The sequence below is a fragment of the Paroedura picta genome, chromosome 12 (genome assembly GCF_049243985.1).
Source record: "Paroedura picta isolate Pp20150507F chromosome 12, Ppicta_v3.0, whole genome shotgun sequence".
Lineage (NCBI taxonomy): Eukaryota > Metazoa > Chordata > Lepidosauria > Squamata > Gekkonidae > Paroedura > Paroedura picta.
The window spans coordinates 50,268,134-50,294,959 of NC_135380.1; the positions used below are offsets into that span (position 1 = coordinate 50,268,134).

A 26,826-nucleotide genomic window follows, 5' to 3' on the forward strand; every position below is an offset into this window, starting at 1 on the left:
ATGACCAGACTTTACAGTCTTGAGAGAGGTGAACTTCCACATTGTGGAAAGCGCTGCTGCGTATTGAGAGCAACCGCAGAACGGACACATTCAAGCCACTTTTGAATCGACAAGATATTGTTACTACCTTGTAAGCTTCGTCAGTTGCAGTTTTCATCTTTTCATTCACCCAGCTTTTCAGCTCATCAGAATCCCTGAAGAACTGCTGCAGGTGGAAAGAATCCGCAAGCTGTGTGCGGCGGTACATGGCCCGTTCATGCAAAGCATTGCGCCGGCTCAGTAGCTGGAAGAAGCAGTGGTGGTAAGTCAGTTAAGAATGGCTAGCACTGGAATTTCCTTTTGCCACAATGGAGCTTTCTTGGAATCACAGCAATCCAATAGCAATATTCTTTTAATATGAAGATATACAAGTTGGAGTGAGACAAACTTACAGCATCTCTTCGTGTAGCGACATCTTCCTTAGCATAATGGTTGTTCTGTATCAGCTTTGTTGCAAATTCATCTAAGGCCTGAAAAGAATTTTTATTTACTTAGTATGTTGCAATGAATCAATGAAATAATCCTTTGGGGAAGACTCAAAGACCTAAATAAATAATTTTTGTATTAACATCTTCTGGACTACTTCCTTAGCAACCTGTTTAAGAATGCTACATACTCAAACTCCCTATGAAATATACCGGTTCTCTGCAAAAATTGTTCATACTTCTCCTTTCAATACAATAAAATCTTTGCTAATCAACATGCTTCGGGAATAGGAGTTGCTGGGTAACCAAGTATGCTGATTAAGAAAGCTTTTACCTGGAGCCTGCCTGTGTGCCCTGGCCAGCAAGCTGGTTAACCACAGAAAATTTTTATTAAAAGCAGCAGTAAAAACCAGAACCAGAAAAAAAACTCCAATATGTAAATGAAGGCCTAAAATGGCATACAAATTAATGTGAAAGTGTTCTGTTCTGAAGCCATCCGAGGGCTCTGATTCTACACAGTTATTCTGAAGCAAGCCCTGCTGATCTCAATGCTACATTCCTAAGTGACCACATGTCCGATTTCAGACATTCCTACAAGAACGTTCCATCAAGCTGAATGGGACATACTCAAAGTAAGGAAAAGGGAGCTGCATCTTAAAGTTAAAAAAAATCCAAGAAAGCAGCAGAAATCAGGATGACATAAATCCCTGTGAAAAACCCTGTGAAATATTCATCTACCTAAAGCAAGAAAACTCAGTAGCAGGTTAATACTCTTATATTTATTATTATTTTATTTATTATATTTATATACCGCTCTCCCCAGAGGCTGGAGGTGGTTTACATAAAACATAGAAAAAAAATACAAGGAACTTAGTTTTTCCATAACATTAATACTATTAACACTGATAATTGTAACAATGGTAATTAGTGCAAACAGGTCCAGGGGCAGAACACACTGATGGAGGGAGCAGGGGCCCTGCAGATGATGTTGGTTACGCCTGGTCTCAACCAAATGCCTGGCAGAAGAGCTCCCTTTTGCAGGCCCTGTGGAACTGTGTTAGCTCCATCATTCTGTCAGCAAAGTGCTGAACCGCAGGTTTACCTAAGGCCACAGCTCTACAAGATAAATCAAGAAGCTGCTACAAGGGAGGAAAATGTGCAAAAGGAATTCTTCCTGGAAAACCAAGCAGATTCAATAGATAATGTTCCACAGGCAGAGGATTTTTATTTCCTTGCAGATGGCACGCGTCCCTCATGCGAATACCAATTCAGAGCACACAGGATGCTGGTTTGTCTTCATTGGAATCAAGATCAAGTTTGCATTTGTCAAATGATGGCGTGTAAGGCCCCAAGAAAGCCCTGGGGCATGCTACTCATCCAAACTGGAATTTTGTATGGCAGAAGCCCTTTCTTGGAATCAGTGAAAGGGCCTATTATAGAAAACCAAATTCCTGAAAATCTAGGACACTCTAATTAGGGAACACTCGACCTAGTTAGGAAGGTCTTAGTGAAAAATTGCATGATACTAAACTGCAGGAAACACTGGTGCCTCACGGAAGTTCCCTAGTAACAGTTTTACCGTGTAGCTTTGTCTTTAGAATGGGAAACAACAAAGATATTTTAGACAAATCAGATGTCCCTTCCTCTGCTATCTGAAACTGAATGACAGCATAGGTTAACAAATTATTTACTAACTGTTAAAATGTAGGTAGCCCACATTGTATGCCTTGGTGAAGTTGGGCATAAAGGAAGTGCTTTGTGTTATCTTTTTCTTGGTTTGCTCCCATCAGCACCAGGAAGGATATCCCCTCGATGGTCCAGTCTATATAGCCAAGAAGGTATGAGGGGTGGTGCTACACCACCAACAGCAGTTTGTGTACTCAGATTTTACCCAAAAGAATCTCACAGTTAATTAACAAACTACAATCTCCAGTTTGAAATATGAGTTTGGTGCCAACCAACAGATTGTTGGACTATCTATTCAGATGTCTCAGTGAACTGGGGTATATCTAGCCTTTCTCAACTATTTTACTGTTGAGAAACCCCAGAAGTGGCACGAGCATGCAGAACATGGTTGGGAAGCATAGCTGTGTACATGCCCACCTGGTGGTCCTCCCCTTCCTACCCCCTCCAGGTCCATCATTGGCCATTTTTTTTGGGGGGGGGGAGAGATTGACATAACCATATATGGTCATATCACCTGATAAATGTTTAACAAAAAAAGATCCTTTCTCTTTTAGTAGCTAGTTGATAATATTTGTTGCTGAGCTTATGATACTGTTTCTGTCTCTTTAAAACAATGCCGAATTTGAAGCAAATAACCTAGTACAAAAAGGCCTTACTGTGATTTTCTCTTCTTGGGCACTGAGGGACTTTTCAAAGTCCTCATGCTTCTTTAGCAAGGCTTCCACACTATCCAAAGAATCCCCCAGGTCTTCATTTAGCAAAAAGGCCTGAAAGAGAGAAAAGAAAAATGAAGCCATTTGTGCATTTGGGCATTCTCAAGTTAACAAGGCCTCGGGATCTAGGAGAATGATATCTTTTGCTGTACATGTTCTTAGGATGTCTTTCTGCAATCTTGAAACCTTTGGTCTGGAATTGAAAATGGCCAGTCTTCATACTAGCTCTCAAGAGATATCACACTCAGCAGAACATGAACTGGGAATTACACATCACCAAGGGTAATGACTGGGGAAGGCACTGGCAAACCACCCCGTATTGAGTCTGCCATGAAAACGCTGGAGGGCGTCACCCCAAGGGTCAGATATGACTCGGTGCTTGCACAGGGGCTTTTTTAATCCAGCAGAATGGCAGCTATGAGAAAGCCGCTTAAAAATATAGGGAGCATTCTTCTTCATATGCGCCATGATTACCTTGAATATCAGTGCTAGGAGGCTACATCAAGGGAAGGTGTATTTAAGTCTTTTAATGGTGGTTATTATTATTATTATTATATTTATTACGGTAATTGACCAGCATCAAAGTATCTACAGACCACATACATTGTTACAGCGTTTTAACAGGACATTCGGCATCAGGGAGTTAACAAAGGCACAAAACATTTTAATGGGGGTGTTTTAATATTATGTTACCTGCCACGAGCCCATTGGGGAGTGGCGGGATACAAATTGAATGAATGAATGAATATTTGTTGGCTGTCGAGGGCAATTGGGTGAAACAGGATGATGGACCAAAAATGGGTGAGATTCTAGCTGTTTTCTTAAGTTCCTGCACAATTTAAAGTATTACCCTTCCCCTCTGGCTAAGTATGCCCGCTCATTAAGCTATATTCAGTGTATTCAGCATGACACATACTTCCTGTTTGCTCATCCAATTGTCCACCTGCTCAGTGTCTCTGTAGAAAAGCTGCAGGTCCATGCACTGCTCATACTGCTGCCTGCGAAGCTCCCACAGTTCTAGAAGAGCAGTTCTTTCATCTGACAGGATGATCAACTGAGGAAAGGAAGAGACCAGTTACACAAGTGACGAACTCAAGTCGGCAAGAGTTCTAATGCCTTAGCACTAATACAGGGGAGCACAACCTCCCCCCTCAAAAAAGACCACACCCACCTACAGTCTCTCAAGTGTTAGCTTCTCAAGCCTGGATGATATTCCAAGCTCTACTAGAGGAACTGTAGTTTACGTGCACACTTGAATGCTTTGGTGGTCAAGTTAAACTGCTGGCATCCAGAAATAACGATGTCCGTTTTGTCAAAGACAAACACTGAAAATTGGATCAGTGGCAAATCTGATGCCCTTTGTGATTTGCTTTCACTAGCAAAACACAAATCATAGCTAATTTACCACGGTGGCCCCAGAGGCAAGAGACAATCAGAGGTGAAGATGGCGCCGTGGTCGTCTTTCAAGAGCCCTCAATCTTAACTGCCCTGGCCTCAACCAAAGACCTGGCAGAAGAGTGCCGTCTTGCAGGCCCTTTGGAACTGAGAAAGTTCTGACAGGGCCCTCAGCTCTCCTGGGAGCTCATTCCACTAGGTCAAGCCTTTTTATCCCTGGCCCTGAGTGAGGCCAGATATACCTCCCTGGGGGCAGAGATTGCCAGCAAATTCACACCCACAGAGCAAAGAGCCCTGCAGGAGTGGCATAAGGATGTAGTGGGTCCCAGACTGTGGATAGCCTTGAAGGTCAGCATCAAAAACTCGAACTTGATCTGGGTTGCAACTGACAACCAATGCAGTTTCTTCAGCACTGGCTGGATAGGGGGCCCTTCCTATGAGGACCCTAGCAGCTGCATTCTGCATTAGCTGCAATTTCCAGGTCTGACAACCAATGCAGAAATTGGCACCCTTCGTCAAGGGCAGTAAGGGACCGAGCTACCCTAAACAAATAATTAATAGCAATGGAACAGTTTTACAGAAATCTTTTTGACTCGATAGTATTAAATTTCATTGGTGCTTTTCCCTTTTAAGTTTTTATTTCTCCTGGATAATAGCCTACCTTGTCTCCGACTTCCTCAGAGGCATAATGGCCAGCAGCGAGCAGAACCTGCCCGGATTCATCAGCAGATTTAAAACTGTCTTCATGGGCATCGATTTCTCCCTATGACAAGACATATCTTAATTTTCCAAAATGGCAAAGTAGCCATTTTAAAACAAACATAAAGAATACACACAGAGACAGAGATCCCCTTAAAGCCGAGTCCTGGAAATTAAGGCACAAATTGGGTTCATATATATAGACATTCGGCTGTTGTGGCGTAAGTGTAATACTTACGCCACATTAGGAACAGAATAACTGCTGCCTTCTGGAAAGGAGAAAGGAAAGCACACTGATCATGTCCCCTTGACGACGATGATGCAGTTCATCTGACCATGTTAACAATAAACCAACACATTTTAATGTGCCTATAGTTGCTGAAGGGGTGGGCAAGTTGCAGTTAGTGCCCTTTGAAAAGAAGAAACTTCCTTGTTCTGGATCATCTGTGTCCTCCTTGGTAGCCAAAATCTCTTCCTCTAAGCAATGCTATGTGTGCCCTCACCCACCTAGATTTTCACATTTCTTCTGCTTGACTCCCTAATTTAAAACAACTGGTCATGATTGTAATAGGCCTGAGAGAGGATACTTCAGAAAAGCTTGCTTTGTAGAAACTGTGGGACTATTTCTTATTAGATCCATACTTAGTAAGAATACTAATTGTCACTGTTTTGCATAGTTGTGAAGCTGAATCAGAACCAGCATGTATTCTGGCCCAGGCTGACCAAAGTTACCAAAGTTCACCCAGAAGGTCAGGAGGTGCCATTGTGGGCAAGCAGAGAGCATGTGGACACTGCGTGCCTCTTGGAGTCCAGTAGCACTAATACAAAGAAGCCTGTTAGGTTCTAGGGAGACTAACCACAGTACCTTCAGATTTTGGGTCCAAGAGCACCTTTAAGATCAACAAATAAATCTTTGTTGATCTTAAAGGTGCTCTTGGACTCAATTTCTGTTTTGCTACTTCAGACCAACATGGCTACCTACTTGTTCCTTCATATGGTAATTGTTACAAACTGAAAATAAAAGATGTGCCCATCCAAGGGCAATTCCCATGTGAGTGATTTTGGAAATGATGTTATGATGCCCACCCCTAACACCAGAGTGAGGGTTCTATTGACCTATCAGAGCAGATCCCAAACAATGGATCTGATATTATTTATTTTATTTATATTTATTTATGCTTAGATTTCTAGATCGCTGCTCCCAGCAAGCTGGCTCGCTGTGGTTTCCAGAAGAAAAAATATCATACTCCCCATAAAAATATACACAATAATAACAATTTAAAACTGAACCCTAACAGGTTTCCAGTATGATCCAAAAAGTCCCTTCTCATGCTCTGGGCATTGGTCTTGAGGCAGATGACATGAAATTAGGTTGGTAACTAAGTTGACAGCCTGCTCCCAATATGGTCTAACACAGTGCACAGGAGTGTGTGTGTGTGTGTGTGTGTGTGTGTGTGTGTGTAGGGGGGACCTGATCACATACCATGAAGCATTCCACCCAGCCTCAACCAAAATCCTGACTGAAGAGCTCCGTTTTGCAGGCCCTGCGGGAAGCTGAGAGCTCTCGCAGGGCCTGCAGCTCGTCCAGGAGCTCATTTCACCAGGTAGGGGCCAGGACCAAAAAGGCCCTGGGCCCTGGTTGAGGTGCATCCTGGAGACCCGAGACCCTCAGCAAATTCATTGCTTCATCCAGTTTTCTTGGCTGACTTATTTTGGATTATTGAAACTTTTGTTGTTTTGGCTTTTGTGCATTTGCACGAAGATTTTAGGCCTTGGCACTGAACAGCTGTGATAAAATCCCATCCTGCTTATTTCTGTGATACCCCTTGTGAAAGCTGAGATGTCAAATGGCATTAGAATAGAGGTAAACACAATGTCAAGTATGTTCTCCATCTCAACCTCCAACTGACACCTGGAAGCTAAGCGGCTTCTAAATGTAGTTATGTAAGTACACAAGACGGAATTTACCACATCTTGCTGCCTGTTACAGTTATAATGGTGTTTAGAGTTCTTCCCTCTAGCACAGTTCAGGAAAGACACTTAAAATTATTTACAAACGTAAAACAGTAGCATTTGCTGGGCTCATTCACTTACTGGGTGTAGAGAACAGTTATGAGCCAAGCTTTTAAATTTCTGATGTGACTATCTGGCCTTTCTGCAACCTTATGCATCCCACAGTTTAACATCAAGACTTTTAAACAGAAGCTAGTCTCTGTGGCAGTTACTGTCTTGTCCTATAGTATTTGTTAAATTCACCTCTTTTCCTAAAAGCCAGGCTCCGAGACAACACAGTCAGCTGAGAAAGGATCCCTCCAACCTGGAAGCACAAACCCACTCTGACTAGAACTGGCAGTGTAACAGTTCTCTCTCCACTCCCCCCTCCCATCTGGCTACACCAGCCTTCTGCAGAGAGAATTGGTGGTGGACAGAAAAGTGCGGGACTCACCGCCCATCACATCTGACGCAGCCACACTTTCCAGACCGGTAGAAATTCCAGCTGCACTACGATCCAACCCCTCCAAGATCATGGAATTACCATTCAGCTGCTTAGAACACCAACAGCAGCAGCAGGCATTGGTCCTAAGATATTACCTTGTGCTCTTGATGTCTGTCTAGCAGGGCTTCAGCTCCAGCCACGTCATTGGCAAGTTCATCAGCATTTATCAGAGCTTTCATTTCAGTTACCCAGCTAGTGAGGTCTCGGAAGTCTGCAAGGAATCGCTGTAGCCTTCAGAAGGAAGATGTTAGAAATGAAATAGAGATAACACAGTCAACCCACTGGTTAGATTTGTACATGAACTCCTGTTTGCCTCACATTCAGACATCATTCTCACTGGTGCCAATTCAGGACAATTATCACTGTTGCGTTTCCTCGTCATACCTCACAACAACCTAGGTGCTTTTTAGTTTTTATTCCCAGGGTCTTTTAATTCTGTAGATCTGTTTGTATTGCATATACATTTATATCATATTTATATGCACAATGTAAGTCACTGATACGCAGAGCATATATACAATGCAACTGAACAATGATAATCACGTACACTTTGAAGGAAAAAACATGAAAAGTTCCGAAACAAAACAGTATGAAAATGTTTATTTTCAAAAGAGTATGAAAATAAAGAATCACAGGTTCTACTTACACAAGAACAGTTAAGCTGAAGTGGAGACTCCCAAATTCACAACCACAGTGATGGGAAAGTTGAGCCTGCACTGCCTCTCCTGGGAAGTACTCGGTTCAAAACTCATGAGCCAGACAAGCAATAAGATGGAGATTCTAATGCTAGTTTACTATATAAGCCAGGCTTCCTCAACCAGGGTTTTGTGAAACCCTGGGTTTCTTGACAGTCCTGGAAGGGTTTCCCAAATGGGTAGGAGTTAATTAATTTAATATATTTTTTTAAATGTGTTAAACATTTATCAGGAGATATGACCATATAAGGCCATATTGTCCCCTCCCTCCAAAATAGCCAATGCTGGGCCTGGAGGGGGTGGGAAGTGAAGGGGTCCTGGGTGGGCCTGTACACAGCTATGTCTCCTAACCATATTCTGCACGATTGCACCACTTCTGGGGGGGGGGGGTCTTGAAGACTAAATAATGTTTCGGGGGTTTCTCAAAGACTGATGTAAGCAATGTTCTTATCCCCCCCCCCCCCCCGTTGCTTAGAGCAGTTCACATTCTGAGCAGCATATAACTGCTGTCATCTTAAAATGGGCAACACCTGTGAGACTCTGGACTGCTGCTAAGTGGCTGTTCACATGCATGGCTCAGGGGGAACACTGCTGGTAAGGTTATTGCATACAACCAAAAAGAAAGAAAAACCTATCCCAAAGCTACTAGCAATGTTTGCAAACTTTATACAGAATAAGGAAAATGATAAAATGTCTCTTCTTTCTGTGTGGCTTTATTGCGGGATCCAAACAAAACGGATTTCTAGATATCGCCCATTTTCAATATAAATTTCCCTCGGTGGTTGTTCCTCTCACTTGTAAATGAATTGGTACTTCAATACCTCTATGAAAAGAAATTATTTAAATTATACCCTGGCCTTTGGCTCTGCAGTGTAGGGATGTTAGTAATTCAACTGCTCCCCTTGACCTTGGGCCAATCACACACTCTCAAACTAACCAACCTCATAGGATTGTTGGAAAGAGGAAAATTATAAGCTGCTTTGGGACCCAATTGAGGAGAAAGGTGGAGTATAACAACAACAACAACATTCTTGTTTCCCGGCCTTCCTGAAAGCTCAGGGTGAGTAACAGTATGTTAAAACAATCCATTCTTAAAAACCATGAAGTAAATACATAATTAGTAAAGCTAAAGATAGCGGGACAGATAAAAGCTTGGATGATGGATTTGGAGGAGGGAAGGTATGAGAGTCTTCAAATTCTAAATAAGCAAACTCCTTGATTTGAAGTTTCTTTATTAGAAATGCAAGCATCTATATTGGAGACATAGTCAGAACTGACCCACAAAGCATAGGATAGGATATATAGGGGGGTTTGAGGGGGCTCCCCTCCCCTGGGAACTAGAACCAGATACAGTTCAAAGAAAGTCATAATATGGAGATAACAGCCCAGGCATCAAAGGATAGGAAGATGTGGAAACTAAGGGGATCAAACGGGGAGAGAAATAGAGGGCAATAAGGGAGAGGAGGTGAGGAATGTTTGGGGAGGTTAAGATGCATAAAATACAACAGCAGGAAATCAACCTTGGATGTCAAAATGAAAGCATCTGGGTTATCTAAGGGCATAACGGCCGGGCTAGATGGACACACTAAATGACAGTATGGATTCTCCACTGCAAATGGACTTGGGCCAGCATCCAGCTATGTGCAACTAGGGCATAGTTTCATGAGTAGAGGCTACCAGGAAGAGAGGAAAGAAGAAAAAATGAAGGAAGGGAACGAATAATGTAGGTTGGCTGGTAGGCAGGAAGGAAAGAAGGAAGCAGGAAAAAATGAGAGGCTATGGAGGCTTCCAGGGAAAGGGAAGTCAAAATAACAGGGAAGGAGGAAATGAGATGGGGCCAAGGGACCAAGCCCTATGAAGATAGGTTGAGGGACTTGGGAATGTTCAGCCTGGAGAAAAGGAGGTTGAGAGGGGACACGATAGCTCTCTTTAAGTATTTGAAAGGTTGTCACTTGGAGGAGGGCAGGATGCTGTTTCTGTTGGCTGCAGAGGAGAGGACACGCAGTAATGGGTTTAAACTACAAGTACAACGATATAGGCTAGATATCAGAGAAAAACTTTCGCAGTCAGAGTAGTTCAGCAGTGGAATAGGCTGCCTAAGGAGGTGGTGAGCTCCCCCTCACTGGCAGTCTTCAAGCAAAGGTTGGATACACACTTTTCTTGGATGCGTTAGGATGCTTAGGGCTGATCCTGCGTTGAGCAGGGGGTTGGACTAGATGGCCTGTATGGCCCCTTCCAACTCTATGATTCTATGAGATAGCCTCTGATTTTGTGGGTCCCATGCTTGTTTCCTCCTTATATGAACCACAGCTGGAAGGATTTGATAATCTTAATGGTTTAAGTTCCTAAAAATGGAATAAAGCCATACCACAAACCGAAACCATTAGATACTTGTCAGGATTACAGATGACAAAACAGACCTATTTCACTCAACCAGCAGCAGTTAATTAAAATATTTACTTTTGAAGTACAAGCCAAGACAAATATACAGATTCATGAAATATGAACCCACACGAAACTTGTATTGATGGCTGTTTTTTCTTTACTATTGAAGGTAAATTGAATCTGGGTGTGGAATCATGCATTAAAAAAAAAAAAACACATGCAGTCTTTCCAGACATACAACATTCTTACCTATAGGAATCATTCAGGCGAGCATGCCTCTCTGCTGCCCGAGTGCGAATCTGTTCCCAGTTGGCAATCAGTTCTTCTCGTTTCACATGGATCTGAGAGGCGTTTTGAGGGTGGGACTGCTGCAATCTTTCTGCCTCTGCACACAAAGCCTTCACCTGTACGCAGAGAGAATCCCACAAGTAACAGCAAGGCCAGATATGCCATTTAACTTTTCTCCAAATAAAAGCATCTGCTCCAATTACCTTGTCTTCCAGAGCAGCAAGATCCCTCTCCAAGCCCTCGTGTTTGCGTAGCAAAGCCTGCACACTTGCTAGGTCTCTGCCAAAGTCATCAGAAGCCATCAGCTGCTCTTTCTCTTTAATCCAGCTGATAGTTTCATCCACATCCCTGCAAGAAACAAATCCTAATTTAGTTTATATTACCTACCAGGGTACAAAGGAAAAGATCTCCATTAAACTATATTCTTTCAAACACGGCTGTTCTCATCATTTCTCATAAACAAAAACTAAATTATCTGCACAAAATTAAATACTATGTTCTCAAATACTAGTGAGAGGCAGACCTAAGATCTCTGGCAAGTTTCAGAACAAATTCTGCTGGACAGTTTATTTATTTATATTTATATACCACCCTCCCCGAAGGCTCAGGGCGGTTTACAGGGAACAGGAAACAGGTACAGATAACATGATTTAACACATATGACAACAGCAAAAACAATACAGCAACAATAACCCAAATATGATAACAGCAATAATAATATGATAGAACTGCAAAGGAGCCTCAGCTCAACTCTTATTGGGACCCAGTGCATTAGGCAGATTAGTGGCGGTCATAATAGGAGGCGGGGGGCCTGAGAGCCAATTGGAAGCGGTGGTTTGGGTCGACCTCAACCGAATGCCTGGCGGAGGAGCTCCCTTTTGCAGGCCCTGCGGAACCGTTTGGGTACCATCAGGGCCCTGATCTTCTCTGGGAGCTCGTTCCGCCAGGTGAGAAGAAGAAGAAGAGTTGGTTCTTATATGCCGCTTTTCCCTACCTAAAGGAGGCTCAAAGGAGCTTACAGTCCCCTTCCCATTCCTCTCCCCACAACAGACACCCTGTGGGGTGGGTGAGGCTGAGAGAGCGCTGATATCACTGCTGGGTCAGCACAGTTTTATCAGTGCCGTGGCGAGCCCAAGGTCACCCAGCTGGTTGCATGCGGGGGAGCGCAGAATCGAACCCGGCTCGCCAGATTAGAAGTCCGCACTCCTAACCACTACACCAAACTGGTGAGGGCCAGAATGGAGAAAGCTCTGGCCCTGGTTGAGGTCAAGCGGGCTTCTTTTGGGCCAGGGGCCACCAGGAGGTTGGAGGAGGTAGAGCGCAAGGCTCTTTGAGGGGTGTAAGCAGAGAGGTGATCCCTCAGGTATACTGGGCCCAGACCACCTATGGTCTTAGTGATAACTAAAACCTTAAGCCTGATCCGAAATTCAACTGGGAGCCAGCGCAGCTGCTGAAGGATGGGCTGGATGTGGGACCTCCGGAGTGTTGCTGTGAGGACCCTGGCAGCCGCGTTCTGGACCAATTGCAGTTTCCGGATCAAGGATAAGAGTAGGCCAGAGTAGAGCGAATTACAGAAGTCCAGCCTAGAGGTGACCATCATGTGGATCACTGTGGCGAAGTGTTCCGGGGCCAAGTAGGGTGCTAGTAATTTGGCTTGGCGAAAGTGGTAAAATGCCAGCTGCGCTACCATAGTGATCTGAGCCTCCATAGAGGTATCAAGTATCACTCCCAGTTTTCTTGCGGAGTGGGCCACTGTTAGCTGAACTCCATCCAGATTGGGTAGGTGTGCTTCCTTGCTTGGACCTTTCCTTCCCAGCCACAGGACCTCCGTCTTTGAAGGGTTGAGCTTCAGACGACTCTGCTTGAGCCACCCCGTCACCGCTTCCAGGCAGCTAGCTAATGTTTCTGGGGGAGAGTCAGGGTGGCCATCCATCAGGAGGAAGAGCTGGGTGTCATCAGCATATTGGTGACAACCCAGCCCAAACCTCCACACCAGTTGGGCAAGAGGGCGCATAAAGATGTTAAATAGAGTTGGAGAGAGAATTGCCCCTTGGGGGACTCCGCAAGCCAGTTGGTGACGGCTTGATGAGCTCTCTCCTAATGCTATCCTCTGTCTGCAATTCCGGAGAAAGGAGATCAGCCATTGAAGGGCAGTCCCCCTGATCCTGGCATAGGCGAGGTGGTGAGCTAAAAGCTCATGATCTACTGTGTCAAATGCTGCTGAGAGATCTAATCATATAAGCAGCGCTGACCCGTCCCAGTCCAGGTGGCGATGGAGGTCATTCATCAGGGCGACTAGCACTGTCTCTACCCCATGGCCAGGCCGAAAACCAGACTGTGATGGATCTAGGACCGAAGCTTCTTCAAGTATGCTGACAATTGCTCCATGACCGCTTTTTCAAGCAATTTCCCCAGAAATGCTAGGTGTGAGATGGGGCGATAGTTGGATGGTTGTCGTGGATCCAGAGAAGATTTTTTAAGTAGTGGGCAAACCACTGCCTCTTTTAGTCCCTCCGGGAATTCTCCTGTTGAAAGGGAGAGGCTGATTATCTCCCGGAGGGGGGCTACTACTCTTATGTCGGATGTTTTTAGTAGCCATGATGGACATGGATTTAGAGAGCAAGTGGTTGGCTTTGCTGTCTTTAGCAACTTGTCCACTTTGGTCAGCGTGAGTCATCTGAAGTTACTCAGAGAACTCTCCAAAGGTGGCCAAGGGGCCTCTAGTTCACTTTCTGTATCTAAAGTATATAAAGACTTCACCACCATCTCAAAGGCTCTTAACTGCATTCTATAGGATGCTCTTGCCACTTGGTCATGAGTCTTCCTCCAGACTCGCTCTAGTCGTCCCAGCTCTTGTTTCTTCTTGCGGAGCTCCTCAGTGTACCAAGGAGGTCGCTTGCAACGGGGGCAGAGAGGATGTCTGGGAGCTATCTCGTCGATGGCTGCCAGCATTCTGTTGTGCCAGTCACTGACCAAGCCATCTAGAGAATTGCCGGGAGGCATTGGGTCCCGCAGAGCATTCAGGAATCCTATTGGATCCATAAGTCTCCGCACTCGAACTAAAATCTGCTCGGCGCCCAACTGAGGAGGGGGTGGCAGCCTTAGCCAGACCTTTAGGGCATAGCGGTCTAACCATGGCACGGCCATGACCAAAACCAGATCCACATTCAGCCCTGCACCAAAAATGAGATCCAGGATGTGGCCTGCTTGATGGGTGGGGCCAACAACAAACTGCGAGAGCCCCAGTGTTGCCATGGCTGACACTAGGTTCAGCCCATTCCTAGAGGGTGGCAGCGCAGCATGGATGTTAAAGTCACCCAGAATTAGGAGTCTGGGAACTTTAGCGCCCAGGCCGCTGCCTCCTCCAGTAGGGCTGGCAGGGCATCTGAAGGTGCATTGGGCGCACGGTACACCAGACAGATGGTCATGCTCTCGGTTGACTCCCACTCAAGGCCAACACATTCAATTCCTGGGATTGACAGCACAGGGAAAGCCTTAAAGGAGTAATTTTCACGGATCAGAGTAGCCACCCCTCCTCCCCGCCACGCAGTCCAAGACCGATGAAGGACAGAGAACCCGGGTGGGGTTAGTTCTTTAAGGGCGACTGTTTCGCCATCCCTGACCCAGGTCTCTGTCACGCATGCCAGGTCCACGTTGTTAGCTGCAAAGTAGTCTTGCGGAGTGCGGGTTTTGTTCTTGATTGACCTGGCATTGCACAACATCAGTGTCGTAGGCGGATTATACACCTTTACCTCTTCCCTAGTAACTCGAGGATGGGACAGAGGCGGGAAGGGTCCCGAGGGTGCCTGTGCCTCGGGTCCCTTGTCTTTTCCCACCTCCTCCAACCGCTGTCTCCGCCTCTTCCCTTCAGTATCGGGATCCCTGACTCTATTGGCCACCTTAATATTGGTACTCCCTTTGAATTAATTGATGTGTGTATTGGATGAGACGAGTCCATGTCTATTCTGGTTTATTGATTTATAGATTCACATGGGTCTCAGTAGGTGCCTAGTTTACTTGGTGGTTTAATTTTCTAGGGTTCCCTCGGACCCTGGCTATGTCTTTTGGGGATAGTGTCAGATGTATTTAGGGAGAGTTTGTGTCTTCGGAGGGATAGTCCCGATCGCTTAGGGCATCTCAAGCCTTCCCATTCCGTATTGTGTATTGGTATGGGCTGTTGTGGGGGCTTGGTTCTGGAGGGGTGGCCCTGATTGCCAGTTGTGGCATCTCAGGGTTGCCCAGTCCAGATGCGTGATGAGTGAGTCATGTTGTGTGTCCAAAGAGGGAACTTACTTGGGTATCCATGAGGGTTGATTGGGGTAAGAATAGACGTAGGATTAGGTTAGTTGGGTAGGGGAGAGTCCAAGGGGGGGGGGATTAGTCAGGTTGGAATAAGAGGTAATCCGAATTGGTATTGGTTGGATGGGTGAGGTAATTCATTATGAGCATTAACAGTTTGGAGGTAGGTGTTTTAATTAACCTATAAGGTAGGTGTTTTAATTAATTAGGGGTGTAGTTGGGTAGGTTAATTGGGGGTTAGATCAAGATGGGTAAGGTGTCAATCAATTTGAGGTGGATGAATTGATTGGGGGTGCTGTGGGTATTGTGTTGTTGGGGTTTGTGAAGGGTTCTATTTTGTGGGTTGTTGTTGTCCCTGCCCCAGTCTTTACCCTCCTCCTTCCCCTTCCCCTCCATACTTTCCACTATGTGCATATAATCAATAAGTTCCTGTCTGATGTTCCCTCCTGTTATTGTTATTGTTCTCATCCAGGTCTTTATCCTTTATCCTTCTCTTATTATTTCTCTTAAGTTGCCTTAAGATGATTTACATGAGTTCCAAAATTGTTTGTTGCTTTTATCAGCATATAACATACATTTTATCTAATTCTTTATTGCCACTCAGTGTCATGGATTTTGGCCTTCAGGCTTAGCAAGTTTTGTGTTAAGAATTTTTCAAAAAAAGGAAAAACAGTATTGCATTAGAAAAAAGTATTGTATTAAGATCTTACTTCCTCAAGACACTACTACATTTTGAATGAGAATCATGCAATGCAGGCAAAAATAAAGCCCCCAAAGGAAATTCACAGGAATTTCGGGCTATAGTGGTTGCAGAAAAGATTATTATATCACTATCGACATAAGAAGTGACATTTGTCTCCTCTATGGAGAAAATTAAACTAGAAAAAAATCCCACCTGCTGCTTTATTTGGTGTGATAAAGTCTCATGTAATTGTTACCAAACTACAGTAAACTTGTTCTGATGTTATTTCATTATAAACTGATGAAAATACCCACACACCTACACAAGTATCTGGCCATCTTAGAAGGGTATCCTAATCTATAAGAGGTAAGAGCTGCATCAAGGGACAAATTTCAGGAGGAGTCATTTGTTACCATCGCAAACAACAATGAGAAAAGCCACATTTGCCAATATTCTCTTTTTACAACTGACAAAAATTGGGGAACCCAATCATGGCACAGCAACCCCCATATTCAAAGCACAGCTATATTATGCTGCAACTCCCTGAGTCTGCCAAGCACTGTCCAACAGCAAACGGTTCCACAGCATTGTTCCACAGCAAACAGTGAAAAGGGCTGATGGCGCAAAAGTTGGCAGACAATGCAAACAGATTCTACAGAAACAGGGGACAAAAGAAATTCTTTGGTTGCTCAGTTACAGAGTTGGCTCAGACAAGTTTGCCATTAGAAAAGCCTCTTTATGCTTAACCAATAAAAAATTAGGCAATGACTCTCCATATATGACACATTCACTAGACAGTTATGGAGGGGCCATGGCTCAGTGGCAGAGCATCTTCTTTGCACGCAGGAGGTCCCAGGCTCAATTCCTGGCATCGCTAATTAAAAGCATCAGGCAGAAAGTGCTATGAAAGACCTCTACCTGAGATCCTGAGGTGATCCCCACCAAAATATTACTAACCTTGACAAACCAATGGTCTGATTCAATGAGAGACAGCTTCATGCACATATATTCCCAACACAAAGTGCTCAATTTCATGAAGAAGTAGAACTATAGCAGAAGTAGGCAAGCATCCATATAACTTTGGGGTGGGGAGCCACAATTTTGTGACAGAGCGCATGCTTTGCATGCAATGGCCTCTAAACCAGAGGTCTCTGGTATCTTGGGTTAAAAGATCTCAGGTAACAAATCAGAGAAAGATCTTTGGCAGAGACCTTGGGGACCCACTGATAGCTAGGACAGACAGCCAAGGGTCTGACTAGATAGAAGGAAGTTTCACACGTTTAGATTTAAACAGTAATTTTTGAAAAAATAATGTAATTGTTCAGATAAAAGCTATTGACAGAACATGGCCAAACTCATACCTGTTAAAACGCTGCACTTCTGCTGCTCCAAACAGTTTCCCCTGCCTTTGAAGAGCCAGTCCTTTAAGACGCTGCCAGCTTGCATTGACTTCATCTTGCTTAGACTTGATTAATTCCTCTTCAGGGTGCTGTTCCTAGAAAGTGAAGGGGAGGGAAGCCTTTGGGTGAATTTACATGTATCAAGCTGCTTCTATTTTTCCAGAGCATTCTTTTCAGTAATCCCAGTATGTTCATAAATTCATTTGTTCCTTGTCTCCTTGGCAAGTAACATGGATTACGTATAACTCAATGCTCCCCCTAGTGAAGTGTTAAGCCAGGGAAGAACTGGAAAGAAGGGATGGACACGAACACAAAAATCTATCCATCTGTAACAGCTTGTGCTGTTATAATAATTGAGCAAGGTCCTGGTGGGCAGCCCTTGTCCGAATTTCACTTCTGGTTTGCGGGCCAATTGGGATGTACCTGCAGATCGGTAGTGCCCATTCCCACCAAACTGCCCTGAGCCCCGGGGGAGGGCGGTATATAAATATAAAATAATAAATAATAATAATAAATAATAATAAATAATAATAAAGTTGGCCAGGGGCACTCTGGTGCTATCGCCACCAGTATGCCCCTACCAGCTGCTGGGTACGGAGGTTGATGGGGCTCCAGCAGGAGATTGGGGGGGTGGGAGGGAAAGGGAGGCGCAGAGTTCCCATGCTAGGGTTAGGAGTAATAAGCGTTCAGGCCCTGAGAACATTAGAAATGCTCTTTCTCCCATTGCCGTCTGATCTGACTGATAAATAAAACACCTGTTTTCTTCACACATGCCTGCAATACAGACTCCAGTCAGCCTTACTGAGAGCAAGTGCTTTGAAGTACAAATTTCAGTAGTTGGGGGGCGGGAATTAGTTTCACCTCACTTAATTATACTTTTAAGTAGGATACACAAGGACTTCTGTTGCCACCAAAAGTTATTACCTGGATGAGCTTGCCAGCAAATTGATTAACTTCATTCATTCTCTCCTCGTGGGCTGCCAAGTCTGTCTGGAACTCCTCAAACTTCTTCTGCAAAACTTCAACGTGTTCCAGGTCCTGTCCGAGCTCTTCTGATGTCACTATTGCCTCCTGGCAAGAACAACAACCCACCCATTTCAAATACACCAGAATACATAAATGAGATCAGAACAAGGAGAACTGGGACCCATCTTTGCAACTCTCAGCATCTTTAAACGTCCCGCGGCGCCGCGGACTAAATAAAAGAGTAAGGGGTGGTGGGGAGGAGTAAGGGCGGGACCGGTCCGGGATAAAAACTCGGAGGGGTCCAATCAGGAGCCACGAAGCAGCTCCTGATTGGACCCCTCCGAGTGCCACTCGAGGGCCAAGTGGCCAAATGGGAGGCGCGCATAGCGCACATCCCTATTGGCCACTTGGCCCGCCCTGGACTCGCCGCCCACATCCACCATTTCCCCACTTGCCTCTGAGCTGGATGCATCTCCAGCAGGAGCTGCGCCTCCTCCTGTCGCCAGCGGGCCGCCTTGCCGCCGTCCCAACAGGCTTCTTCTCGCCCGCCGCCACACTCGCCTGCCGCCCAGCCGCCGCCACTTTCACTTGCCACGCTGGCCCAGTGCCAGCCGCGCCGCCGCCAAGTGCCACCTGACGCCTCAGCCCGCCGCACAACCCACTGCCGCAGGCCCGGGAGCTGCGCGGCGGGAATTGCGCCCAGAAGCCATCGCCACCGCACGAGCCCTGGGAGCCGACCGGCAGCCTCGCTCCCGTCGCCAGGGCGGGAATCGTGTCCAGAAGCAGCCGCCAACGCCGCCCCAGCCCCAGGAGCCGCCCAGCGGCCTCGCTCCGTTCAACAGGCCGGGAATTGGCCCCAAAAGCCGCCGCCGCCGCCACCCAAGCCCCAGGAGACGCCCACCAGCCTTGCTCCCTTCACCAGCCCGGGAATCGCTCCCAGAAGCCGCCGGAGGCCCAGGAGCCGCCCGGCAGCCGTGGCCAGAACACCTACTGGCGCCACGCCCTGAAACGACTCTTCACCGACCTGCAGCAGCCCCAGCTCGACGCCAGCCGCCCGGTGAGTGAGCTGGGCCCAGCGGCGCTGCTGCCAGGGCCTCCCTGCCGCGACAGGCTAGCGCCCATTGTATTTAGACATACAATGGGCTTTTTAACTAGTATTTTAATAAAGCATAAGAAAAGCCTTTCCACTGGCATTTAATCCAAGAACACTGAAAGAAGAAAGAATCCCAAGGACACTGCAGAAAGCATCTTTGTAGGTCAAAAGCTTAGCTCTGGCATTCTGAAGTCTACTTGGCCCAGTAAGGGTTATCCTGTTCCTTAAAATGGCATTGTGATCCTTTAGAGCAGTGGTTCAACCTGGGGGTCGCAATCACCAGGGGGGTTGATCGACCCTTTCCCCAGGGGTCGCTGAGGCCGCTGCAACCCACCCAAAGGGACCCCAGTTACCTCTTACAGGCCCTGCGGGAGCCTCTGTCCCAATTGAAAGCCCGAAAAAGGAGCCGCGCAGAAAAACCGACAGCAGTCAGCCAGCACACACACACACACACACAGGTCCAGTTTGGCCTCTTCTGTTTTCCTAATGGTAAAAAGGCATGTCTGTCATCAGGGCAGAGCTTCTTTGGGCTGCCGCAGCATTAGAAGTTTGAGAACCACTGCTCTAGAGCAATTTAGCAAGCCAATACCACATCTGAGGTATAAAACAAAGTGTTACAGGAAAAGTTACATGGGCTATTTGAGGTATTTAACAGGCTAATCATGGTTGATGTTGCTATTTAACAAGCAAGACATTTTTCAGCCATGGAAGAAATGGGCTATTTCTTTCAAAATGCATTCTTTCATTTACGTATACTAGATTCGCGATGGGTCGGACACGACTTCGCACATAACAACAACAAGATTCAAACGGGCAGGCTGTTTTGCCTTGGAGTCTTAAAAGCAACATGTACCATATGTATGGCTGTGCTGTGGTTTTCACCAATGGCAAGGAGCTTAAAACCAATGCTAAACTGCTGCAAAATATGCATACTTCAAAAGCAATGCCAGTCTTGCTTTCTAGCACCTGTATGTTAAGTAAATCTTTTTCATTCACTCATTTTCACCCTTGGCCATCTTTTAAAGGCTCCCCCCAATTTTTCCCAGTGAGGCTGTGATGCTTTAACAATGCCTTTTCATTGCAAAGAATGATCAACTGCACTTAAATGATCTTACAGAATAACTTTTGTGCCACAATGAAAACCATTGCAGATGTTTGTGCCCCCTAAGACCAAGACCAATTTCCATTAAGGGAATAGAATACCAATGAGTTACATTATCCTAATGCATAATCTTAGCCACAATGCAAATACCTTGTCATTGATCCAATCCATCACATCTTCACATTCTCGTAAATACTGCACAAGCTTCTGAGCTTGCAGGAGTTTGACTCCCTTCTCCCTCATTTTCTCCAGCAGCAACTCCCAGAGACGGTGAAGTTCTTGCAGTCGAGTCTATGATTTTTTTATTTCAAAGAAAAATGCAATGAATAGCTGCACATGGAAGACATACACCACTGTTACTATTTGATTTTTTAATCCAAACTTTATGTAACTAATAATATTGTATACTATAACTCATTTCATGGTCTTTCAATCTCTAATATCTTTTTATATCTGTATGTGTACCTACTTCCTGCTGAGGAAACAGACGCACCAGTTGCTGCTCTGCAAGTCTTGCTTATCTTTTATTTCTAATAGACTACTTACAACTACAGGGCATTTTATCTGTTCCTGTTGTAAGTCCTAAACTTTCCTAAGCATTAAAATCTGGATGTTTTGGTTACTGAAGTGAACTTTATATCTGAGCCATTCAGCTTGAGAAAAGGAGTAGCTTGTCAGGGCGTCCTCAGGAAAACACGAAGCTTAGCAGCTGTTAGTTTCCTTGCTGGTTATCTGTATGTGTATGAGACGTTTGTAAAATACGAACCCTGGGTAAAATAGATCATTAGTCCATGAAAGCCATTAGCCTTTAAGATGTCACAAAGCGCTCTCTTGCTGTCTTTTTGTTTGGTGATAGATTACGATAGCTGTCTCTCTGGAATTTGTTTGTTAGAGACTGTCAGTTCAACATAATTAGTTAAAAGAAGTCACCTGAAAACTTTGGAAGTCTCTCTCAAGCAGAACAGACTCCCAAACTCTTCAAAAGGTGTCAGTTGTTGCTCACAGGGACAAGTCAGCATCTGTCTGCCATAAGATTTCTTTGCAACACAGATGAGCAAACAAGGATTTTAACTAGAATCACAAGCATCCAAGCTCGAATCCCCTACAACAGCTGCTTCTCATATAATCCTGATACTCCTTTCTTCTAATCAAGATTAAGTTTACTCCAAAATTTATTCACATGAATTACTGTACAAAACCTGATTTAAAACATTCTCTCAAAACAAAATAAAAGACAAACCTCATGGATAGCTTTGTGAAGTTTGTAACTTTGTAGGATGCTGTTATATGAGCAGATTTAACAATACAGTTTCTGCATCCAGTTTTACTTGTGTAAACATTAACAGGTAGAAAAGGTGATGTCAATGTTTACTTAATGGCTAAATTACTAAAAATTACTGTCAAACACAGTCTGGGCAAAATTACTGGAAGAATGTAAAAGAGCTGCTGAAAATTAAAGAAGAATTTTTAAACTGATAAAAAGAAGACATCAAGCACACACTTGAAAAACAGAGCATTCCCTGTGTTGTGTTCATCAATAAAGGCAACAGGAAAGCCAAGCTGAAAAGTATACCTTATCAAATGGTATGAAAAGCATAACCAATTTTCTGTGAGTTTTAAAAAGGGAAACAAAACAGCTCACACTGCTGGGGATTATAACAATCACAGGGCAGACCTATATGTTACAAGAACAATGACACTGTTGCCAAAAATGGCATCCTGGCATCAAGTTTCTTGCCCGGTATTAGTAAAAGTGTCGCAAAAGTCACCCAGTGTGCTGACAACTAGATATATTTCCCTACACCCACTGTTGGGAAATGTTGGCAACATTGGGAAATGCACGCAACAGCAATAGGACATCAGCACATTCTAATACACATCACAAATGGGGGAAATTCTATCGGTATGCCCCGTGTTGCTTCTTGCAACATGTAGTTCCACTCTCAAGCTGTAAAACTTCAAATCAAGGGAAGAAAAAGACAGAGGCATTCAAAGGGGGAAAAGCAGCACCCACACAGCTGATAATCCACCTACTCGTATGTGTGACCCAACTTGGATAGTAGTTACTATTGGACGCTGAGCGGTCCTGTACGGCGTGAAAGACTGAACCATTAACACATGGGTTACCATTTCAACAGAACACATATCAGAGCCAGTATCCATGAGCAGAGTCCCAAGTTAGTACATTTTTAGAAAAACTGGGCTGTGTTCCACAAAGCTGTTTTTTAGGGAGTGGCTCTGCAGGCATTCCATTCATGGGAGCATAACTAAGGTCTTTTCTAACACAAGCTGTTTCTGAATTATCAATTTAGATTGCTCCCCATAAAAAGCACATCCCTTCCCCCCCTATAAAGAGAAGATCACCATAACAACCTTTTAGCACTTTCCTAAGCTCTGCCTAGCAACAAGAATGAGTGGTTCTGACACTAGAATTTACACACTCGATTTTTAAAAAAATGTTTTGCAACGCGATAGTCCTAAATATTATTTGTAGAGTGATCTGCTGTTCAGGAGGGAAAAGAACAAGCTAAAGATCTCATTTGATAATGAACAACAGTCATTTAATGGCATACTGCAAGCATCTAAGCTAATGCAGCCAGTGTTGATCCTGCTGCATCCGTTCCAGCATTCAATGCACTTAGCAGCAAAGAGCAGCCTGGAGAACTAGCTTTTAAAACTGGTCCCCCAAAACATCTCAAGAATTGGTAGACATCTGACCTGTTAAATACATTACTAAGAAACAGAAAATGTAAGAAAGGATAACAGCTCCCTATTCATTTAACTCCAGAAACTAACCTTGACCAAAATTTTAAATACCCAAAGTTTTTTTTTCATAAGGTGCTCAAACCCCAACTTTTGACAAGTGTGTCTATGGTTTATGTGCATGTGCGTGCATGTGTGTGTGTGTGAGAAAAACTCTCTTTAGGACTTCATTGTCCAAGGGCACTCATGCTGAAAAGGATGCTCGTTCAATCTCTTCAACTGGGGCAAAGTAGAATTCTAGCCTCTGCTCAGTGGTTTTCAAATCACTTGCTGAAGGGGACCTGACTGGGAAGTGAAATCGTCCCCAGCACTGGTGTCTGGAGGATCCTCCTCCACCACGCCATTCATGACGATGTTGCTCAGGTACCACCTCTTGTTTCAGAACATTACAAGACAAACTGGAAGGGAATCTGAATCAGTGCTGCTACTGTGAGGACCATGGCATAGTACTTAAATGCTGCTTCCCTATTGCAGTGCTACTGTAGTGCTACTAACCAGCAGCTGGCATTCGCTGGCAGGGGCTCATGGGAATTGTGGTCCATGAACATCTGGAGGACCACAGGTTGACTACCCCTGTTCTAGAAGAGTCATGTCACATCCTGCAAGAAGTAAAGTTCTTCAACACTCACTCTTATAGTTTCAGAAGAAAAATGCCCTTCATTAATCATCTGGTTACCAGTCTCATCCAATTTAACAATGGCTCCAGCATTGGCCTGCACTTCAGCTTCAAAGGCCTGGTGTTTCTGCAGTTTTCCCTGAAAGGAGGAAGTGTCAAATATAAGCCATGGACAACACTGACATAAATGCCTCCCATAATGATAGATTCAAATGGGTAGCCATGGTAGTCTGAAGCACCACAATAAAATCAGAGTCCATCAAAGATTTATTCAGGGCGTGAGCTTTCGAGTGCAAGCACTCTTCCTCAGATTGAGGAAGAGTGCTTGCACTCGAAAGCTCGGGCCCTGAATAACTCATTGTTGGTCTTAAGGGTGCCACTGGATTCTGATTTTATAATTGCCTCCAAGATACTTAAGCTCTTCCAAGTGCACCACTGAGTCAACTATCAGCATATGCCCAGCACTTGCAATCTAAAGGTGGCTCTTACCTGCAGGTTGGTTGGGTCTTTGTAATTTTCATCTGATGCAATCTGGAGCTTCTCATGGATCCATTTTTCCAGCTCATCTGCATCACGCTGGAAAAACTGAAACCTGTAGGAATCTTCAAGCTTTTGCCGCCTCAAGGTGGATAGCTCCTTGAACCGGTGGTAGCGGTCCAGGACCTGCTGACGCCTCTCCTGAATGTCCTCTGCTGTTTCCAGCACTTTTACTCCAGTAGGATCCATTTTCTAAAAGTCAAGACGCATTAATTAGTTCTTCTGACATGTGCAGCCAGCACTGGCAAAAGAAAATTCAAATGAGGAAAGGACACACATTAAAATGCCAAAAGACAAGGAAGAAGTAACTTGGGTCTAATAAGTTTGGATGAAGGTTAAAAACAAAGGCAACAAAACACAGAACAGAATTAGACAGCAGAAGAAACTGAGAGCCATTCACAGACTGGCTTATGCTGCTGCAGTCCTGTGGGAGCCAATTGGGTCACATGGCTGCAAATTGTCACTAAAGGAGATTTTTGAAAGTCAGCAGAGAAAGACTACGCCACCCTTTTTATTGAAACAGTGAGATGTCAAAAAGCTTTTCATATGTTTAAAATCACACCACAGAAGAGCCATACACACACTGTTTCCAGAATGATAATGGCCGTACTCCTAGGCAAACTTGTGAAAAAGACAGTGACAAAAATCACTGGGATTCCCACAACAAACATGTTTAAAACTCAGTCTCAGATTCTCATATTCCCTCAGTTAAATCAAGTGTCATATCTTCACCTGCAAAATTTATGCTATGTTTGCTGCACAGTTCTCTCCCCTATGTTCCTATTGCAATCAATATGTACAGCTTTGCCAGCTGCCAATATTGACAGCAATTTTAATCCTGGTGTTTCATTTCATGTCTAAAATACTAAGACATCATATTTTACATAATTAGACAGATGTCACAAAAGCTCGGATACAAAGATGTCCCAAAAGTATTTCCCCCTTTCCCTTGCCATACTATTGTTGTTGTTGTTGTTAGGTGCGAAGTCGTGTCCAACCCATTGCGACAGGCCTTCCTGTCCTCTACCATTCCCCGGAGTCCATTTAGGCTCACACCTACTACTTCAGTGACTCCATCCAGCCACCTCATTCCCTTTGTCTTCCCCTTCTTCTTTTGCCCTCGATGGCTCCCAGCATTAGGCTCTTCTCCAGGGAGTCCTTCCTTCTCATGAGGTAGCCAAAGTATTTGAGTTTCATCTTCAGGATCTGGACTTCTAAAGAGCACTCAGGGCTGATCTCCTCCAGGACTGACCTGTTTGTTCGCCTTGCAGTCCAAGGGACTCACAAGAGTCTTCTCCAGCACCAGCGTTCAAAAGCCTCAATTCTTTGACGCTCGGCCTTCCTTATGGTCCAACTTTCACAGCCATACATTGCAACTGGGAAGACCATAGCCTTGACTAGACGCACTTTTGTTGGCAGGGAGAAGTCTCTGCTTTTCAGGATGCTGTCTAGATGTCCCATAGCTTTCCTCCCCAGGAGCAAACATCTTTAAATTTCTTTGCTGTAGTCCCCATCTGCAGTGATCTTGGAGCCCAGGAAAATAAAATCTGTCACTACCTCCATTCCCCATCTATTTGCCAGGAATTGAGAGGGCCGGATGCCATGATCTTCGTTTTCTTGATGTTGATTTCCAAGCTAACTTTTGCACTCGCTTTCTGCCATTAGAGTGGTATTATCTGCATATCTGAGGTTGTTGATTCTCACTGTTGCTTCTTGACCTGCATATAGGTTTCTCAAGAGACAGATAAGATGCTCTGGTATTCCCATCTCTTTAAGAACTTGACACAATTTGTTGTGCTCCCCACAATCAAAGGCTTTAGCATAGTCAATGAAGCAGAAGTAGATGTTTTTCTGGAACTCCCTAGCTTTCTCCATGATCCAACGTATGTTGGCAATTTAATCGCTAGTTCCTCTGCCTCTTCGAAATCCTGCCTGTACTTCTGGAAGTTCTCGGTCCACATATTGCTGGAACCTAGCTTGTAGGATTTTGAGCATAACCTTGCTAGCATGAGAAATGAGTGCAATGGTGCGGTAGTTTGAACATTCTTTGGCATTGCCCTTCTTTGGGATTGGAATGTAAACTGACCTTTTCCAATGCTGTGGCCACTGTTGAGTTTTCCAAATTTGCTAGCATATTGAGTGTAGCACTTTTACTGCATCGTCTTTTAAGATTTTGAATAATTCAACTAGAATGCTGTCACCTCCACTAGCTTTATTGTTGCTCAGGCTTCCTAAGGCCCATTTGACTTCACATTTCAGGATGTCTGCCTCTAGGTCAGTGACTACCCCATCGTACTTATCAGGGATGTTAAGTTCACTCTTGTATAGTTCTGTATAATTTTGCCACCTTTGTTTAATCTCTTCTGCTTCTGTTAGGTCCCTACCATTTTGGTTCTTTATCATACCCATCTTTGCATAAAATGTTCTCTTCATATCTCCAATTTTCTTGAAGAGATCTCTGGTCCTCCCCCTTCTATTGTTTTCTTCTATTAGTTTGCACTGTTCATTTAAAGAAGGCATTGTCATCTCTTCTAGCTATTCTCTGG

At 44.5% G+C, this 26,826-nt stretch overlaps 1 protein-coding gene across 9 annotated transcripts in view; it reads right to left on the minus strand.

The window, feature by feature from the left end:
• SPTAN1 (spectrin alpha, non-erythrocytic 1) overlaps nucleotides 1–26,826 on the minus strand; it is an 86,373-nt gene that overhangs the window by 49,818 nt on the left and 9,729 nt on the right. For all 9 annotated transcript variants that reach the window (XM_077306463.1, XM_077306464.1, XM_077306461.1 and 6 more), the window contains 13 exons: nucleotides 24,233–24,472; nucleotides 23,757–23,882; nucleotides 20,515–20,655; nucleotides 18,128–18,274; nucleotides 17,165–17,298; nucleotides 11,026–11,170; nucleotides 10,784–10,938; nucleotides 7,550–7,685; nucleotides 4,920–5,021; nucleotides 3,780–3,917; nucleotides 2,807–2,917; nucleotides 432–509; nucleotides 128–283 (listed from right to left, as the gene is read on the minus strand). In XM_077306463.1, the coding sequence (XP_077162578.1) occupies nucleotides 128–283; nucleotides 432–509; nucleotides 2,807–2,917; nucleotides 3,780–3,917; nucleotides 4,920–5,021; nucleotides 7,550–7,685; nucleotides 10,784–10,938; nucleotides 11,026–11,170; nucleotides 17,165–17,298; nucleotides 18,128–18,274; nucleotides 20,515–20,655; nucleotides 23,757–23,882; nucleotides 24,233–24,469 (1,806 nt within the window). In that variant the 5' untranslated portion in view covers nucleotides 24,470–24,472. The remainder of the gene's footprint in view (nucleotides 1–127; nucleotides 284–431; nucleotides 510–2,806; nucleotides 2,918–3,779; nucleotides 3,918–4,919; nucleotides 5,022–7,549; nucleotides 7,686–10,783; nucleotides 10,939–11,025; nucleotides 11,171–17,164; nucleotides 17,299–18,127; nucleotides 18,275–20,514; nucleotides 20,656–23,756; nucleotides 23,883–24,232; nucleotides 24,473–26,826) is intronic.